At 36.6% G+C, this 20898-nt stretch overlaps 1 protein-coding gene across 1 annotated transcript in view; it reads left to right on the top strand.

Moving 5' to 3' along the window:
* Positions 1-285: 285 nt before the first annotated feature.
* Positions 286-20898, top strand: part of syt11a (synaptotagmin XIa) — a 45056-nt gene continuing 24443 nt past the window's right edge. The window contains exon 1 of the mRNA XM_007254721.3: positions 286-580. Within this exon, the coding sequence (XP_007254783.1) occupies positions 544-580 (37 nt within the window). The 5' untranslated portion in view covers positions 286-543. The remainder of the gene's footprint in view (positions 581-20898) is intronic.

Raw genomic sequence — 20898 nt, 5'->3', positions numbered from 1 at the left:
GGATGCAGCCCTTAAATTGGGACACACTGTAAAGTTTTTGTCCCCCACGCGATGCACGCGCTATTTTATTTCATATTCCGCCAGCAACAACCCTCGTTCTCACCTGAAGTTCTGCGCCAGCAAGCCCCCCCCGTAAACTGGGGTGCCGTGACATCTCGCATATATTTAAAGGGTGTCGTGATAGAAAAAAGGTTGAGAAACGCTGTATTATACAACAGCGGCGCGCGGGCTGCGCTGTTCAACGCGTGGCCTTCGGGGGGCGCTAACGAGCGCACGAGAATGCCTCTCTCCCTCATGCCCCCGCCCGCTGCTCCCGTCCTCCTCTTCCCTCCTCCTCCACATCCACCCTGAGCATCATCCTCATCCTCTTCCTCACTGCTGAGGCGAGCGGACCGCGCTGAACCTCCGAGCCCAGAAGAGAGACGCGGGGACTCATTCATGGAGATAAAATAGAGTTCATAGTGTTTTTCCTGTTTTATTATTTTTATTTATTTGCTTTTGTTTCTCTGAGCGCGACCCGGCGGTGAGCGGACTCACATCAACATGGCTGAGGAGATGACCAGTCTGCGGGCGGGATACGGTGAGTGCACACGGGCAGCATCTCTCCTCCGCGCTGGAGACGCTTTCTAACACTCCCAGTCTGCACTGACTGACCGCTGTAGCTCTAATCTCCGGGGAATAATCTGTGGCTTGACAACTGTGCCCTTAATCCGTTTAATTCGAGCAGAAATCCGGTATTATTTAGGAAAACGAGTAAACGCTGAATTTACGCACAGCGGCTTCACCTCGAGGAGCTCCAGTCTCAGTTTCTGCACTGCGCATCTCAAACACACACATCAGATCTGCGCCCCTCTGTTTACAGGGCGATGCTGCTGCTAATGTTGTTATATGAGCTCTAGTAGTCCAGTAATTTATTTAGACTACAGATTAAATGTTAATATGGGTTGATGGTGATTAACAGAAAAAAACACACAATCCATCCAGGAATTTAACCAAGCTGTGGTGTGTTCAGTGGGACCTCATATAGGTTAGTTTATATAGTCTCATATTCTGGGTTATGTAAAGCTAAACTATCTAGGTTCACTTATAGAATGAGTATCAAAGCAACATTATGGCACAAAAAATAGAGAAATAGAGATATGTTGTAGTCAGTATTTGTATTAGTATTAGCTAAACATATTACATTACTTCTGATCATCTGGTTTAAGAGTGTGACAATTTAAGTGTGTGAATAAATAAACTGTTAGAGAACAGAGAATATTTTTTGTTGGTTGGCTAACTATATTTTTTATAAACCAAACAACATGACAGATGAAGAAGCATGCTTGACCATTCCCTTCCCCTAAGCGCAGGGGGCGCTGCCATTGTGTGTGTGTGAGGGCGGAATGGTGACGTTATGTCTTTTCCCAGTGCATGGCATCAGCTGGTGCTGATCATCATCACCCTCAGCTTTGTTAAACTAAGCCCAGTGTATTTTTCTGTGGGCTGTGGGCAGCTTAGGACCTGCAGTTTAAAATTACTTTAACTGTATTTCAATATAACTGTAATTTCAATATTATATATAGAAATCATGAAGTAATTATAATGTTTCATAGTACTACTAATAAACAGGCACATAATAATAAATAATGCTATCTCATAAGTTTTGCTCAGAAGTTTTAAAACATGTGTTGTACTTTTACAGGCAACAACTGACAGAGTAGATGTAGACTTTTTTTCTTGTTTTAACATAGTTGTATTTTGTAATGATCCATTTCTGTTTAGACACAAATATGTGTCTTTTAGGGCTGTGAGGTTAATTAAATATTTAAAGTAATTTAATGTAATTTTAAAAATGGGACAATGGAAATTGTTCATCTTTACAGATAGGAGCTGCCAGAGGAAATCTCTGTAAATAGATATTTGCTTCTGTCAGAAACCAGTAAAGAACTTGTTTTATGTGGCAGTAATTTTCATATTTTACACTTTGTCTCAAAAATATAAGGAGCTTATGGTTGCACCATGTTTAATATTAAAGCTGCATGTAAGTTTGACGGTCAAGGAAATTAATATATCAAATTAAATGTAAAGAAAACACAAGCGTGTGCATCACTTAAAATGGTGCTGTTATGTGAGAACTAAAAATAATAAACGCCAATCACGCATGTATTTGAAGAATAGCGAGATCAATTTTTCTTTACAGTATCGCCCAGCCCTTGTGTCTTCTAAACATTAGAACAAAGTACTGTTTAAATTTCATTGTTAATGACAATTTTGCAGCTTCATTGTTATCCTAAACATTATACAATTCTGAATATTTAACATATTAGAACTTAATACAGGATATTGATGTTATGACTTTGTTCATGCTATTTATGCTATTAGAACTTCATTCTGGATATTAATGTGCTGTAAACCTAAGTTAACCTAACTTATAGAAATTGAAGCCACCTGCTTTGCTGAACCAATCAAAAATTAGACTAAAACTTGAATTCAGTTAATAGAATAAAATAACTGTATTTTCTATTGCTTTTTTATACTTTTTCCAAATAGTGTTTTAGTCTTCTCTTCCTTGATTGACTGTTTTATTTTTCTATCAGAGTCATTGTTACATACATTTTCAATCTTTTCATGGCTTTACTGTTGTTTGCAGTTCAAAGATGCTGGGTTGGATGAGCAGTTGCCCAACTAATAAGGGCTGACATCACCATACTTACATTTAGTGTTGTAACAGTGTACAGCGTCATAAACCTGCCAGCAGCAGCACTCGGAAACTGTGGTTATGTGCGTTGTTATGTTATTACATAACTAAACTAAAGGCTTATCTTGGTGGGTCAAATCAAAACAAATCATCAGCTATTACAATAATCTCAGCCCTGGATTTAAGATCAGTTGTCTCATTTGTTCCTTAAAAAAATAGATACTCTATACTGATGTGGTCAAACCACCTTTTCCCAAATTGTAATTTGCTAAAAAAAAATAAGGAGCTAATAAGCTACATTATAATAGTGATATGTAATAAATGTTATTCATTTAGTAAAACTGGTCATTTTGTAACACATTTCCTAAATCCCACCTTTTAAATGCGTCATGTTTTGCAGTTTAAAATTAGAAAACAAGGGGTGAAGTTACTGTTAGTGTTTGTGTGTATGTATGTGTCTTTGATGCAGTAGGTGGGCAGAGGCAGACTGTGGGTGATGCGTTTCCTGCTGGATCTGTGTGAGAGGTAAAGAGGGGTCGCATATTTTCAGCACAGTCTGTGACGCTTCTTGGAACAGAAAAGTCAGCGTGGGAACAGGCAAGCAAGAAGTGAGAGAGAGATAGAGTGAGAGAAGGAGAGAGATAGCGGTGAAGCTGACATACTCCGCAGGTTTGAGTCAGGAGGCTTAAGATTGTTGTGAATGTAGCAGCTTTATTCAGTCAGCCTGAGACGCATGATCCTGTCAGTGCTGGAGAAATGAGTCGACAGAGAGGTCCTATTGTTTTACCTTCATTCGTATCATGTGATTTCACCCAACCTGTAAATATATGCTCACAAAAACAGCTTGTTACTTCGTAGTTTTCCACTTAGGAATGGAACGATCACTGTTTTTCTGGCCACTGCCTCCTCTTTATCTCCTGTCTGATTGGTTAAGAGATATATTTCCCATTTTTATATATATCTGATAGCAGTGCTTCTTTTACCATACATATATAATTCAAGTTATCAGTGGTTGCTAAGCGACAACAAAGTCTATTTTATTCTAAAGCTAGTGAAAACAGTTTGGGCAGATCAATTTGCCTATAGTGCTAGTACTGGCACAATAGTGCTAATCCCATCAATGCAAAATCTGTGATTCACTTGAAAACAATAGTTTAAAACAGATGAAACAGCAGCTTCTATTGTTGACTGTTTCTTGCACGAAAGAAAAAAAAAGCTCAGTATCTTTACTTTATTCACAGAGATGTGTACCGACTGCATAATCACTTCCTGACTCGAAAATGTGGCAGCTTTATTTTTGGTGATTTATTGTTGAAATGAAGCTGCTCGTTCAAGCGTAGTATCGTTCTATTCTCTTACTTTTTAAACTGTGACAGTTTGACATTATTATTCATGGCTCTGAAACAAACCAAATGTGAAGTCATTCAGCCGATAAATTCAGTTCTTTTTTAAACTTATTATATTTGATTTGTTATCAATAAACATATGTACAAAGAGAGAGAGAGAGTGGCCTGGAATCCAGATAACCTTTAAAGGCAATTCTCAATCTGAGTTCAGAATGTTTTTACAATATATGACTCAAACTCACAAATGTGTAGAACTAACTATAGTGTCTCATGGAGGAAGCAGATTAAAGATTTTTAACACTATTAAATAGCTACCCCTATCAAGAGTACACCACCCAGACCAGTGCTGTGAGTATTATACATAGTAGAGATAGTGAAGATTGTTTGAGTTTAGTGAGTATTTTGTTTAGTATGTTAGCCCACACCTTATTTCTTCCCTCTTATACATAGTGTGTATACATAATTATGTATACATAAGTAGTAGAATGTTGCATATATTTTATAGGCACTGCAACAGAACCCTATGGGTCTCTGTGGGACCAGATATACAGTATTAAACAAACCTTTTTAACCCATTTTCTCCCCAATTAACAAGGCCAATCACCCAACCCACTCATTAGGACTCCCCCTGTCACTAGTAATAACCCAACACCAGGAGGGTGTTGAACATGCCTCCTGCGACACATGTAAAGTCTATAGCCAGCATGCGTTTGGAGGAAAGCGCAGCGACTCGGTTCCGATACATCAGCTCACAGACACCTTGTGCAGATCAACATCACCCTTTGGAGTGATGTGGGGAGAGAGCGCCATCCACCCACTCAGAGAGAGCAAAGCGAAATGTGTTTCGTCAGGGCTCCAGCAGCTGATGGCAAGCTACATAAACAGGATTCGAACCAGCGACCTCCTCATCACAGTGGACATTAAACCTTAAACTTTAAAGATTAATACTTAGTCAGTATCTGTGAAAGACAGTCCCCACCTAAAGCCAATTGATTATCAGTTTTGGGCTCTAACCACTACATATTATGGGGCATTTACTATAGATAGTTTTTTATGTTTTTTTTTTTTATATTGTCACATTCTTCTTCTCACAATGGTACCACAAAATGCTCTAAATCAGTCTTTATAACAGTCCCTAACACAGCAGTGAGAGAGGGGATACACTTCAGCTGTCAAAATCAATCCCATGCAATCAGACCACCTTAATATAAATCAAATATCCTGTCCACCCTTATAAGCTATGTCGTCTGTATTGACTGGACGGTCACTCTGACCTTGCTAGAGACTTGCTGTTTCATTTGTAAAATTGGATCAGCAGAACCTTCTGCAGTCAGAGTGCATTCTTAGGCAGATGTATGCCATTAGGAGAGCAGTAAAAGTATCTGAATCAGTTTAATATGGATTTATTTAGAGTGATTTATGTTTATATATGAATAAAGCAACTGTTTTGTGCTGTTAGATTAAATATGTCATTTCGGTGGGTTTCTTTTATCTCATTATTATAGAATTAGTTGTACTATAGAGATAGCATAACTTAATATATTCCGCATTTTCATATTTACAAAAGGTGTGTTTCAGGTCTTTCACTTCATGCACATGGAACTCCAGACCCACACTACAGGGGCTGCCAGATGGGTTAATAAACATATAAATGAACAAATGTTCTTAGCAGATTTTTTTCAGTGTTTAAAGGATATTTGTTTCTAAGCTGGATTTCTCTCTGACAGAAAAGGATGACACTTTCTCTGCTATCTCTGCTAAAACATATTTTAAACCGGATTTTTTTTGTAATGTGTTGTCCTCCTGAATGTCTTTTAGGTTTTCTGAATTGCAAGTTTATTTAAGAGTTTAGTGAAAATATTACTCAGTAATACATTTTAGTCAGCATACCACAACTGTATTCTTAAATGCTAACCTACATATGCTAAGCTAACACTACTCTGCACTAAAGTGAAATATTGTTTTAAGACTCACTTAACCAAAAGTTTTTAAGTTTTTGGCTGTATTGAAGTGTAGTTTGAGTCATTAGTAACAAAATACTGTAGAAAATGTTTTTTTTGTAATTTCAGCTCACAGGAGTGTTAGGCAGTATGTAGCTAGCATAGATGTAGCAATATTTAGGACAGAATGTTCCAGGCTTAGAGCTCTTCTGTTTACTATAGAATGATATAAGATATCATATTCATTTATGTCAGAAAATCCAGCTAAGACCCATTATTTGAAGTTGCTAATATTGGCATGATGCAAATTAATGTATGTAGGGTTGCAGCGGTAACCGGTTTCACGGTATACCATGGTATTAAAATGCACGGTTATCATACCGTGTGTGTTTGCTTATTACCGGTAAAACGCAAGCCAGCGGAGAAACTCCCCCGCGCATGCGCAACTCTGCTCCGCTTCAGCTACTCAGCACACAGCGGTGAGAACGGCAGAAAGTGCATCAGACTAGAGCTTAGATTCTCTGCCCGAACCAGACCTGACCCAGAAAATAGTCTGAGATGTAGGCATCTGTTTTTTAATTATATATTTTATTTTTAAATAAAGCTCTGGTGTGATAATCACAATGTTGCTAAGTAACCAATTATTATTGTTAATGAAAACGAACCAAATAACGAAAACTGAAAGTGAAACTTAACTAACTCATTTATAAGCGCTGCTTTCACTCCCGCAGTTCTACAGCGGGAGGTGTTGTGCCGATTCGGTCTGCGAAGCGGGAGTCGGATTGAGCAGGGAGTCGGATTCGGCATAACAGCGGCAGCACCTCGCGGCCCGCGGTGTTAGTTGTAAGCGCTCGCGCTAGCCGCAAAATACGACAGAAAACACTGAGAAACTGCAGAATTATGTATTGGACTAAAATATGAGCACGAGGAGATAAAAGAGAATCTTTACCTGTGAGTAGCTCATACAAGAACACGCAAATCTCTCTCTCTCTCTCTCTCTCTCTCTCTCTCTCTCTCTCTTTCCCTCTCTCTCTCTCTGTGTCTCTCTCTCGCACGTGAACTTCTCCGAACTTCTCCACTGTGTTTAGCTGTTCTTAAAAATCATTTTAATAGTTCTATGCTTCTATGTTAGTGTTAATTAACATAATTCTGATCATATTTCGCTCATTCAAACAGCCCGAAAACAGACTTGTAATCTTGTAATCAACAAGCTTGTAATCAATGTGGCCGTAAAGTCACAGCTAAAGGAGGAAATACATCAAACCTGTTCTCCATCTCCGAGAACACCACCCCGCTGTGCAGCGCTAAGTATGTGTTTAGTTTATAATTTTAATCTGAACCTAAATAAAACCTCTTTGTAGTCGTGCATAACCCATGCGGTAAGCGCCCTCAAAAGCGCTGAGTTATCCGAAATTTGGGCACGCAGGTACAGGCGTGAAGTGCGTGCTACGATGGATTCACGTGTCCGTGTAAAGGTCCTGGCCGGACTGGATGTGAAAGACGCCATTCATTTACATGCGTTCATTTTCAAATTCTGACGTGCCTGTTTTTCATATGTTGAAGGTTTTAAGGTGTGAAAGCCTTAAAATAGAAATCTCTATTGTGAGGATCATGTCAGAAATAAATCCCCTCTTTCTGCAGGATCTGGTTATATATCAACTATTTATGTATACACTGCCCTTAAGAGTAGTGGAAAAACATGGTTTCCTTCACCTGATGGTGTAGTTTCTACAATAAATAGTTAATTGAACAAAAAACCTTTGTTGTAATTTCTTTAAGGGTCAGTTTAATAATATATGTAACAAACTGTGATACCGTGATAACCGTGATACCGCGGTATTTTCTGAGACGGTTATCATACCGTGAAAATCTCATACCGTTGCAACCCTAAATGTATGATAAAGCAACTAGCCTATAGCCACGCGATTCTGACTGCTATAGGTTCTTGTCAGTTTCCTCTATTTTATTAATACAGACAAAACAGGTTTGAGATCAGTCTTTAAACTGCTTGGAAGGGACTAGAGGATTACTTAATTTATTAACACATTTAATTCATAACTTCGTATTACGAAGACTGCAAATAAAATGAAACAAATAATCAAATAATATTTATCTTTACTGTCATTGCATTTGTTTCACACATACCTTCCTGTAGTAAAAGAGTCAGATTTGTAAAAAAAAAATCAAAAGAAAAGAAAAAAAATGACAAAAACTAAATTTTGAAAAAAAAAAGCCCAATAGTCAAAACTAATTTGCTAGGTATTTACTTATACATATGTGTGTGTGTGTGTGTGTGTGTGTGTTTGTGTGGCTGCAGTAGTTGAACAGCAGGCTGGATTGTAGTGCAGTATCATGCGGTGCTGGTGTCTCTAACAGGCCTTTCTGTGTCTCAGTAACACGTCTGTCAGCGCTGCACATTTACACCCAACTCACACACACCGCTGAGACGTTTTACAGACAGGACACTTAGGAATAAATGGAGAGGTGAAAGCAAAACACACTGCTAAGTGTTTTCTTTTGGTTGGATAATGGACTTTGAGGTTATTCAAATTAATTTGAGTAACTCAACATTTTGATACGATTCCTAAAATGGCGTAATTTGAGCTTGTACATCTTTACATTTATATAAACCCTGCCAGAGAGAAAGTTGGTAGATAGAAGAAACCTGTAAAGAACTCACTGATTCACTTTTAACGTTAAGAGGTTATTTTTGCTGCTTAAAGGGTTGAAAGGGGCTGCCTGCTATACTTGTTGCAGTAGTGTATACTTGAAATATACATATTGCCAAGAGTATTGTTATAGCGAAAATACCATAAAATATTGTGGTATTGTTTTAGGGCCGTATCGCCCACCCCTAATCACGATACGTAATCACGCAATCGTGATATCATGATATCATGATACTGTGATTCTGTGATATTCTGTATATCACAAGCCAGTGCTCTCTAATAATATTAATAGTTACTAAAGATAATACAATGCTCCTAAATAAGCAAAAAACAGGAATTATGAATTTGGTGTCCAAGTATATGAACAGGAATACTTATTTTATATAGGAGTATTTATTTTTAATATACAATATATACTTAATATATATTTTATATTAATATTTCTGCTTGTAGGGTTGAAAGGAGCTGCTTGCAATACTTAAACTTAAAATATAAAAAATAAAACTTTTCTTTTTTTATATTGGTTTTATACAAGCCTCTTTGTGCTTGCACAGTTTTCACTACCTTGGAAACAAATGTAAAAGTTTATGTATAAGTTTAAATGGTGCTGTTTGTTACTATTCTGGCACACCTACAAATAAAAAACCTGAATGAATGTTTTTTTTTTTCAGTCGTAATTGAGAATTTCTCAGATATTTAAAGGATATCAAGATTTTTCAGCCGAGCCATAGTTGGATGCACCCCTACTCCCCATTAACACTCCCACCTCCCATAATCATCCCCCTTTCTTCTCCTAATCTCTCTCTCTCACACTGCTCTGATTAACCCTTGTCCCAGCAAGGGGCAATTTACTGGTGCTTATTAATCACTGGCACTCACACTGACATGCACATTCTTACACACACACACTCAGTGTGTGTAAGTGCAATGTCATGTGTCTCAGTGTGAGTGCTTTGATGATGATGATGATGATGATGATGAAAAGGCTAGAAGTGTGTGAAGGCTTAAAGTGAACAGCGTCAGTATCTGATTATTTTAAAGCCAAATTAACCTTTTTTATACACAACTTCAGAAAAAAACTGTGTAAAAATTAACTATAAAATTAGCACATGAAATTACTTCTTATATCAAGATTTTGTTCGTCGTTTAGTGTTTTTAATGACACACCTAATGAATAGATGGATCTGGCTCCGCCTCTGGTCTCTACTCTGCAGACTCTGGTTGCAAATTTGTCAGCATGGCAGTAGGTGTGTAAGAAATCATCAATCTCATATTGTATCCCAACTGGGGTTTGGAATCACAGGTCATGTTACATCTACGATATTATCACAATACCTTTCTACAACAATGGTGATATCTCGATACTGTGATTGTGCGATACTCTGTATATCACAAGACAATACTCTCTGATATTTAATAAAATCTGAGTTTCTGAAGATTACAAAGGTATATTAAATAAGCAAACACCAGGAATTGTGAATTTACTGGTGTACCAGTATTCTTCACTGCAGGTTTACTGCAGGTTCATTGGATTAGCGCCACCATGTGGAGAAATGAAACAGTAACTTTAGTCATATTGTAGGGTGAGTCTTAGAGCACCCATGTTTTAATAAAAATATCGATATTTGTTGCCACATACTGATAATGTATCATAATATTGATTGTCCAACCTCTAATCGTAATATTTCGTTTCACAATACTGGTTTGTGAATATTTTATTAAACTTGATTTAAATATTGTCATTATACCGCCTTGCTTACAATAGTGTAGTATGTTGCATTATATTGTTTTCTTAACCCCTGTATCGTGATATGTATTGTATTGCCAAGTTCTTGCCAGTACACAGTCCTACATGACTAGGAATTTGGCTTAATTTCTATAGTACAAAAAAATAACAAATGGAACTGTGGCATCAGTGTTTTGTACAATCATTGTTTATAGGTAATCCTTTTGTTGCCAACCAAAAAAAGTAAAAGACTAAGACTAGTAATAAGACTAGAGTTTAATTCCACTAAATAAATTATACACTTACATTTATTGATACTAGACTTCATGTCACTTTGTGGAAGAAGCGTTATCCAAAACCGTTATCTAAAACTGTTATGATCTGGATTTTCCCTATAGGAAAAAACTTTAAGCAGCAAAGTAGTGCACTTTGTATGTACACTATGTAAATAAGGTTTAGTGTTAGCTAATATGCATTCATTTTGGTGCTAGTAGTATTTTAGTATTAGCTATCTTGCCAACTTACCCCCAAAACCCAAAAGTGAACATAATTATGCTATACCATCATATATTTTACATATTTTAATATTTACATATTACAGTTTTCGCCTCTAAAAAAACATCCACCTTATCTGGGTATTTTATTTAGACACCCTTGAAGGTCTTGAATCTGAGAAGTGAACTAGATGTTTTTATTAATGAATTCAAGATGTTCAGTCAATATTCTTATTCAATTGAATTCTCTTCCTTAAATAATAAACACAGAATTGGATAGTTCGGATAAGAAAAAAAAGTGAAACTGATGAATTCTGAGTCTTAATGCTTTTGATATTGTATAGACTTTTCTGTCAGTTTAGAATTATCTACAGCTCTGTTCATCCTCTTGGATTTTTAGGATCTAGCATTACTGAATTGTTTTCAGGTTCATAATGATTATCTAAAATCTGTGCCGCTTCACGGGACTCACGTAATAGAACTAATCTATACATTTACAGACAACCACATCTTTAAATGCTGACCAGTCAAACAGCAGAGGCGTTCAGCCATTGTCTTCAGAGGAGTTAGGGTGTGGTCAGGAGGGAGATAGAGAGGAAGGAGGAGAGAGATAGGAACAGAGACATTAAGAAAAACCATCAACAGAGAGAAAGAGAGAAAAATACTGAAATAAAAGAAACAGGGAAAGACAGATAGAAGGAGGTGAAAATGGAAAGTGAGGGAAAAAGACAGAAGGGAAGAGAAAGCTCATCAATCAGGACATTGAGAAAAAGACAGGGAGAGAGAGGGGAAGAAGTAGCATAGATAAGGGTGTACTGTTTCTACATTTGACCACTTCTTACTGATTCTCTGAAACCTTAAAATGTATTTATATGTGTTCAAGGTAATGGTTTTATATTATCGTATTATGGCATCCAATCCCTTACATAATAGTGAGTATAAATTAGGGCTGTGTATTAGTAATAAACTGGCAATACAATATGTATCATGATAGAGGGATCAGTATCCTGAAGACAAAATATAATATTTTGTGATTTATAAAATCTAATTTTAGGAAAACTGTCATAGTATAAAACAGTGGGATCTGAAGACAGAATATAATTGCGTAATTCACATAAACATAAAACCACTGTCTGCCCCCTGTCTTCATAAATCAATAATCAAAAACATGATTGATACAGTACTGCAAAACATAAGATCATGATTCTCATGTGTATTAATGTTTTTACACTCCTAATATAAACTCATACTGTCATGCTGCCATCTGTCAGAGAATGTCTGGAGAATTGTGTTAGAAATTCATAATGTTCTATGTGACACATTGCTACTGTTTTCATCGATGTCTCATTTCTGTACAAATAAGTTCTAGTTTTCTAGTTTTATTTGATTCTCTCTAAAATCCTTTTCCAGTTCAATTTCTACTCTTCATAGTTTTAAAAATGATCATTCTCTGACAGTTTTCTGTTACTAGGGATGTACATTTCTGACAGTAATTTAATTTAGTAATGACGCTTCAGCAAGTGATTCATTTCACAATAAAATTTTAGATTACATTCTAGTTAAATGTAACTTGTTTTTATTATCCTGCTATGATACAGATTTTGTTTTACTTTTACTGCATGAATACGTGCAAACACTGGAATTTCTGGACAATACATGGCCTATTGCTGTATTTGAGATTTACAGTATCACAATATGTCTTTACTGCACATACTCATAGAAATTCCACTGAAAATTGCAAATGCGATATGGAAAATAATTTAATATATAATTGGTTTTTTTTTTACAGATATAAATGATGCAAGCCTCCTACAGACTGTGCAGAAATAAGGACACAATTTGCTGTGATTAACCATATTTTTTATTCCCTTACACTGAAACCTTAAATTTAAAATAAAACAATCAGTATAAGATCATCTCAGTGGGATAAATTTGATTAATTAGTTTGATTAACTGTATCTTTTTAATTTTGAACAGAGAGTGTCATCTTTTTTAAAAAAGTCACATCAATGCAAAATTTAAAAAATGAAGAAGGAATCTCCTTGAGGAGATAAATGGATTGATTAAACATACACATTTAATCTGTATATCAGTATAAATAAAGAATAGTCTACCTTCCGGACCCCTGAACAGTAGTAATGTCTTGTTTACATCACTCAAAACCAAGGCTCTGTAAAAAAGGAGCAAAATATGTCAGGACATTGGGTTCAAATTTAGTAAAATAAACAAACAAAATAAAGGGCAAATGCGTTAATGATGACAGCACTGATATAAATATTGATAGTATGTACATATCTTTATCTAACCTCAGTTATTACAGTCTCAAAACTCATTAAGCTGAATCGCCATCTTCATTTTTACACCCCTGTATGTTATGGTTTTTGCCCCAGCTGATAAGCTGCCTGTTTGATTTTAACTACGAGGCAAATCCCTTTTGCTGAACAGATTAATAAAGTTAATAGGGCTAATAAACACTAATCATACTATTAATAAAGCTTAACCAATTCGCCTCTTCATCTTTATGTCTTCATCTCTCTAATGAATCAGGTAATCACAGGTACAAGTGTGAAGCTGCTTGCGGCTTATGAAAAACAATAATATATATGTAATATATAAGTATATGTGTGTGTTTGTATGTGATGTGGTGATGCTTCCCCTCTCTATCTCTCTCTTTGGGGGTTGTTTCTAAGCAACAAGAGCAGATGGGTTTTAAGATGCTGCCCAAAAAAAATGGTGACATCATGTACATCCACGTCTCTGAGGAGTCGCAGTGACCAATGAAAGAGGAGAGACGACAAGCTATTGTCTTTAGAGGAGATAGGGTGGGGTCGAGCGAGAGAGGAGGAGAGAGGTCGAGAGACAAGGTGAAAGAAATAAAGAGAAAGAGACGCGGAGAGAGATAGAGGTTGAGAGAAGGAGGGGTCAGGGAGAGAGAAAAAGATGCATATGAAAAAGAGTGCTTACTGTCAAAAGTCATGTTGTCTCTGTTGTCTTGTTGTACATTCATATTTCATTCTGTAATCATACATTATATAATTACACCAGTGTTATATAATGAATTACATTAACATTTGATTTGCATTCAGTACAGATGAGTCTGTTTGAGTCGATATATTGCAAAAAATTGTGGTCAAATAAAACCATCTTAAATTTGCCTACCTACCTACTACCGCCACTGGGGGCGAGACTTGTAATTCTAAGCTAAGTTAAGTAAATAAAACTGTAATTAAAAAAAAAAAAGCATTTTCAGATGAGTCAAACCAGCGCTGGATATTAATATAGACAGTTTTCTCTCCTGAAAACTGTTAATTTGGTTAAGTAAAGCGCTTCTCGTTATTTACAGTAAGCTTAGATTTCACCTCTGAACTGCCAAATGGCTAGCGCTTAGCGGGTAATGCTAATTCTCCTGGAGAACTAAACTGAAATATCTGGATAACGCTGCTCCTTAGTAGAATGGCTTTACTGCTCCTTACAACCTGACTGTTAAAATTCTCATATAAGACGCGATTATAAGGTGCATCAAAGTCAAAGTCAAAGTGGTTTTTATTGTCATTTCATCTATATACAGAGTACACAGTGAAACGAAACAACGTTCCTCCAGGGACCATGGTGCACATAAACACAGTGTAGACAGAACAATAGTGCAACAGTACAAAAGTGCAGACAGACAATACAACACAATACAGACAAAGAATAATAAATAACAAGACAGTGTGCAAATTATGCAGTGTGCAAAAAGTGTGCAAAAAAGACCAGTGAGGTAGTAATTACCTCTATTACACAGTGTGCAATAGAGTCCAGTGAGGTAGTAGGGTTTTTAGTGCTTTCCATTTTCTGGGGTAAGTGGGGTAAGAGTGTGTGTGCATGTACAGAAAAAACATCAGTTCAGTCTCTGCAGTTGAGGAGTCTGATGGCTTGGGGGTAGAAGCTGTTGCAGAATCTGGTCGTGCTGGACCGGATGCTGCGGTACCTTCTTCCCAAAGGCAGGAGGGAGAACAGTTCGTGTGAGGGATGAGTGGGGTCATCCCAATCATTGACGATTAATTGATTTTTATGGAAAAATGAATGTATTTTAAGTATACCTTATATTGTGAAAAAATACCGTATTTCTTCTAGGTGACTTTTGGAAACAGAAAAATGGGTACAATGGGTAAAAATGGGTCTTGTGGGGTGTAACCTGTATGCAGTGATCAAAACCAAAATATTAATCACTGTACATAAATCATACCAGAGTTGAAGCCAGACTCAACTATTAATTTTGTAGTATTTCAATATAGAAACAAAGACAATTTAGGAGAGAAAAATGAGATCCGTACATGCTTTTCTACAGTCTTTGATACCTACCAAAAATGCGTCAAGGCAGGACAGCTGGTAAACCAGCAACAAGGTCATGGGTGCCTGAGTCTCACTGATGCATGTAGGAAAGGCTAATCTGTCAGATTTGATCCCACAGAAGAGCTATAGCAGCACAATTTGTTGTCTTATGCAGTCCATGCTTGTTATTTTGGCCGCTCAAGAAGGACTGTCATTATGTGATGCAGGTGGTTATAATGTTTTGACTGATTTGTGATAAAAGCATGTAAATGTAAATGGGAAAACAGAGATTTTGCTCACATTGAAGCCATTAAAATATATCCTGCAATTTCTCAGAACCTAATTAGCGGACATGTAAGAAAATGAATTTCAAGGTTAGTTTCACTACACCGAGGTGGAATATGCAGCTCTGAGGAAGTTAAAGCTTGCTTTTAAATATCGTTTTTGCTGCAAGATGCATCAAAGCAGGCTCCTTTATTCTGCCTGCTGGAGTGAAAGGGAAGCTGACAGATTGGGTTGCAGTTCCACCTCAAAGCCGTCACAATCAATTCAGCATTTGAGAAGCTCTGAAGTCTCCCAGCTCTTCTTAATCTTTTCCCTCACTCCTTCTGTTCTCTGTTCTCTACACAGCCCTCTGTAACCCAGCTTTCACTCTTCCCTCTGATCAACATTACACTGCACTGAAGAGGCTGACAGGAGGGATATTAATTAAATGAATAGTTTAACCTAACAACATAACCTTTTCAATAGAAAAAATCTTAAATGTAAATTACACTGATTTTTAAAAAAAATATTTACAGCTATTTACACTTGGATCTGGTTTGCACTTTTTATCTGAACCCACTAATTTTTCTTGTGAGCAAAAATACCTTAGTCAAATGATAAACGCTGAAATGTTGATTTTGTCTCATATTTAGCTGTTTTTTTAGTCTACAGCAGAAATAAAGGGATTGGCCTCACTGTGACAATACTTTTGGAGGGTAGTGTATTTTACTGAAAGGGAGAGTGAGTTAATGTCTGTGGATTTCAGACTGCTCTTCAGCCTAAAAAAAGACCTAAATAGGCTTATATGGAAATCCCAGAAATGTGACAATCAAGTGCAATAATGCTGTGGACGTGTGGAGAATAGCATGCGTATGTGGGTGTATATGTAAGTTCAGAAGTGTGACTATGTGAGCATGTGTGTGAATAATGTTTGACTGTTGGGGCCCTATCGTACAATCTGTGCAAGATGTGTTGCGATGCTAATTACTACTTTAGACCACATCAAAATTCTATTTCCAGCCTATTTTCAGTCTATCCTTGCGCCCACACTATTAAAATACCTTCGGAGTTTTGGAATATATCTACACTGATGGGCATGGTGGTCTGGACGTAAGATTTTTCCCGATTACCTGCTGGTGCACCTTCACGGTGTGAACATGCAGGTCAATATTTTCTGTTGAGATGCGCAAAACGGTGCTCTGTTAAGATTCTTCTCAGACTATAACTAGTTTTTTGGTTATCAGACCTGGTTTTATACGGTTTTAGTTCCTGTTCCTTTTCATAGTCAATAGTGTTAAAATAGAGTAAGTGTAATACAGTTCCAGGACTTGTTAGCTACTACTGTACATTAGCTCCACACTGCCTGTATAAAACTAACGAAGCAGATTTCACACACCAAGTTGATCTTAGCTGCTCAGCTACATCTGAGGTAAAATGGGGAACTATGTAAATGAGATTTTCTGCTGAAGTACGATTTCAGAGTTCTCTCAGGCTGCTGCAGTGAGGATAGCACTCTGGTGTGAGTTCCTCTGGCCTGCTCTGCCTCGGAGGTACACATCCTGTTCTCATCAGCTCACTCGCTCAGTGATCAGTGCAGAATCCAAATCAGCTCTGCCGGCCGTGACCGGAATGGACACGCTGTTGCCACGGCGACCTGAACATGGGGTCTTAGATCACAGACCCTAAAGGAGGGAGAGGGATAGAGGAAGGAAAGATAGAGGCAAAGAAAAAAAACGAGTGACAGACAGAAAGGCACACAAGGGGAGACATGTCAAGTAAGGAAACGGATCGATAAAGCAAGCTCTAGATCACGCCACACCCAGACATTTTATTATGTTTTGGACTTTTTCTAGATATACCAGACAATTTTATGTAAATAGATGCAGTTTCAGTATTTTGTGTTTAGGGTTTATAATTAAAGAATAAGAATACATTAAAATGCATTAGAATGCATTCATCTAGAGATATGGAACATTCTAAACCGAGATTTTCAGCTTGATTGATATTTTAGAATTTTCTGTTTTACATATATATTTTTTATTAAGTGTTGATTTAAAATGCATACTTTTATTTATTTATTTTACTTATTTATTTTTTACTATTTTATTTCTTATTATTTCTAAATTATCATTAAATGTGTTCAATCCCTCTGATGTTACAAAGGCTCGGCAACATTGTAAATGAGGGTCACCCTCAATGTTTCTTCCCGAGTGAAAATAAAGGTTGATTGGTATTACATATGATAAGGTATTACATGTATGGCTTTCATAATGTACAGTGTATTTATTGTCTCTCAAGATTAAATATTCTTTACTTATTAATTAGAACTAAAAACTTTATTAGCTTTCTGACTGCTGCTGCTTTACTTTTAGTAATGATTAAATGTGCTCTGTGGTGTCTGCTTTGTTGCTGTGCTAATAGCTAAAAAACTAGGCTCTTTTTAGTTAGTTTTACACATTCTACAAATATATGAGTGAGTTAGAAATGGTACAAGCAGCTGGATGGAGCTAAAACATCAACATATACTGATATATACATATATATATAGCAGAATATTGGGAATAAATATTTTAAAACATAAGACCTTCTTTTCATCACTAAGTTCTCTGTGTTCCTGTTGTGATTCAGTTTATTATCTATTTTGTGGTTCATATTGTGTGGTGCTGGGATGTAACCGAACCTTCCAGTTTTTGAGTGGTTTAAGATGAAAGCATGTGTTGTGCTATAGAACTAATCCGTGCTTATTAAAAATTATCTTAATAATATCTTCAGCAAAACTGTATTGATTCTTAACAACAGATTGTTTTTATTAATAGTTTACATGCAAAGTTTAGTGTCAGACTGGTTCATTTGTTGTTGTTTTAAACTTTTTCTCTCTTAAAATTCCATTGTTATGGCTACATAAAAAGCAGACTTTTGTTTTACTCAGATTAATGTGCTTTACCTAAATAAATCAGGGATTTAAACAGTGTAGATTTAAAATGAATAAATTAATAAAGAAGTAAGAGAAGAACTTTAAAGAAAATGAGCTAAAACAAATAGTTGACTAGTGTTTTGGCTTTTTAGTTCATTCTGGTTTTGTCCTTTGCCTGCCCTTGTGATTTTATGAAGACAGATTTGCCTATGTGACCCATGTGGCCTCTGTCTTGACCCCCTGTCATTTCTGATTATTCCTCTTGGGATAACCCGAATAAACACTATGCACTTGCATCCTCTCACCCTTCCTCACACATTATAATAAACTGACAAAGTGCAATGTATTTTAGGTCCATTAGTGTTTAAGTGCATAGTGTTTTATGACAGGAACCTTCACAGAACAGCTACCGGAGAGATACCTTCCCACAGACTTTAGATCTAACCCAGATAAACCTGATGCACCCAATATGATACACCCCCACCTGATGCACCCAATCTGTTCTTGAAGTTTTGATTGGCTGAATGTGTTAGATTTGGGTTGGAGCTTAAACAATAAATCTCCAAAATGATTGCCTTAGTTTCTCATTAAATATACACCCAAATAATAAATCCCAAACTAAATTTCATTCATTTTATTTTTAATAAAAATGAAAAGAATATGAGTGCATTCAAAAAACAACCTTTTTTTTACATTTTAAATTAATAATAAACTTAAAAACAACAGAACATGTGAAGCTGGGCTTTGTGTAGGGAGAGGGGGGCAGATGTAGTGTAGTAATTGGTTTCCCCATAATATACTAGTGCTCAGTTTCCCGACTGGCACACACACAATGTGACCAGTCAACAAGGCCATGTTCAGACTGCAGCCAAATATGATTTGTTTCAGAAATCGGTCATTTAAAATTACTGTTATTTGCAAATAATCAGGATTCCTGGACATCCCAAACACATCTCCATGGGTTGCTGCGGTATTAAGGTTGGCATGAGTAACTAACCATTTATCTACTTGGACCCCTGCACTTCAGTCACTCTAGATCTCCTATAATACTGTATAAATATGATTTTATTTACTTCTAATATAATTTAATTTTGCCAATCTGATGCAACGTATTTTATTTATTTTTAAAAAGCCTTTATTAAAGAAGAACTCCAGTGTAAAATTGACTTTGGGTAAAACATGATAAAGAGTACTAACCTTTGTTGAAAAGCCCACCTCCGCTCTCCCACAGCGTTTCGAGATTTTTGTACTTTTTCCAGAAAAATTGCTTTAGCACCATTATCCAGGCTCAATGTAGCTCCACATACCACATGGTAGAATCCAGCCCTAATATTTAAAACATTAAGAATTTTAAAAGTGCACAAGAAGTTTATTTAAAAAACGCTGTTTACAACCCGTAGCGTAACCTACTTCTCCGGGCGCTGCCATCACCACCAACAATGAGGTATGGAGCTACTGTGAGCCTGGATAATGGTGTAAAAAGTGATTTATTGGGGCAAAATATGCCCCAAAGCACCTGTTGTTGGGGTGAGGTTTAGGTGGGATATTCAACAAAGGTTAGTACTCTTTATCATGTTTTACTACACCCAAAGTCAATTTTACACTGGAGTTCTCCTTTAAAAGTCGATTTACACCACTACTCCTAATAGTGCTTGGCGATATGGAAAAAAATGTTCTTATCACGGTATGGAATTTTTTATATCACAATAATGATATATATCATTTAAGTATGTTTTTGGTTATTCTTCGAAAAATATGACAAAATAATATCACTGCTTACTTTTTACCAATTTTATTTCAAAGTGACATTGAACCCAACTTTCACAAATGATAATTACTACCTTTTAGTGCAGCAATATATATATGTATCAAATGAAAACAGATGAGGTAGATGCAGTAGCTATTTTTTTTTTAAGAAACAATGCATCTCCATTGTTCAGCTCTCGTGAGTTTAATAGCGTAAAGCATTTCGCAAACCGGCGTGTCCGTGCGTGTCCGTTAAATAACGTTAAACAGCGTCATGTTGCAAAACCACATTATGAAGCTTTTTTTGCGAAGATTACTTTATTATCACTTACATAAACCGAGTTTATGCAAAGTGACCACGCCAATACATTTCAGCGTAGCCTACTTTATGTATTTGCATGAAAAATTGATAAAATTACTGTAGAAACGATATTTCCCTACAATATTTATCGTCATATCGCACAGCACTAACTCTGTCACTAATACCAATGTTTCCACCAGTAGAAGTACAAATAAACGAATAAATCAAACAACACAAAGAACAGATTGTTCACAGCTTCAGGAGCTCAGCTTTCATGCTCTGCCCCGTTTTTGGGGGAAAGGAATAAATGTATGAATATGATTGAGAAAGGAGATGTAAAAATAGAGAACAGAACAGAGCGAAAAAGCCCTAAAGCCACGCTGACACACTCAGCTCCTCACACAGCCTTCAGAGCAGCGAGAGCAGAAAAGCCAGGCTTCTGAACAAGCTCATGCAAACGTGACAGGCAGAGACGTGAACAGAGGTCACTTCAGCTCAAAGCTG

This window comes from Astyanax mexicanus, chromosome 3 (assembly GCF_023375975.1).
Source record: "Astyanax mexicanus isolate ESR-SI-001 chromosome 3, AstMex3_surface, whole genome shotgun sequence".
Taxonomy (NCBI): domain Eukaryota; kingdom Metazoa; phylum Chordata; class Actinopteri; order Characiformes; family Acestrorhamphidae; genus Astyanax; species Astyanax mexicanus.
The sequence above is the reverse complement of the archived record's forward strand: the minus strand, read 5'-3'. Positions and strand labels throughout refer to the sequence as shown.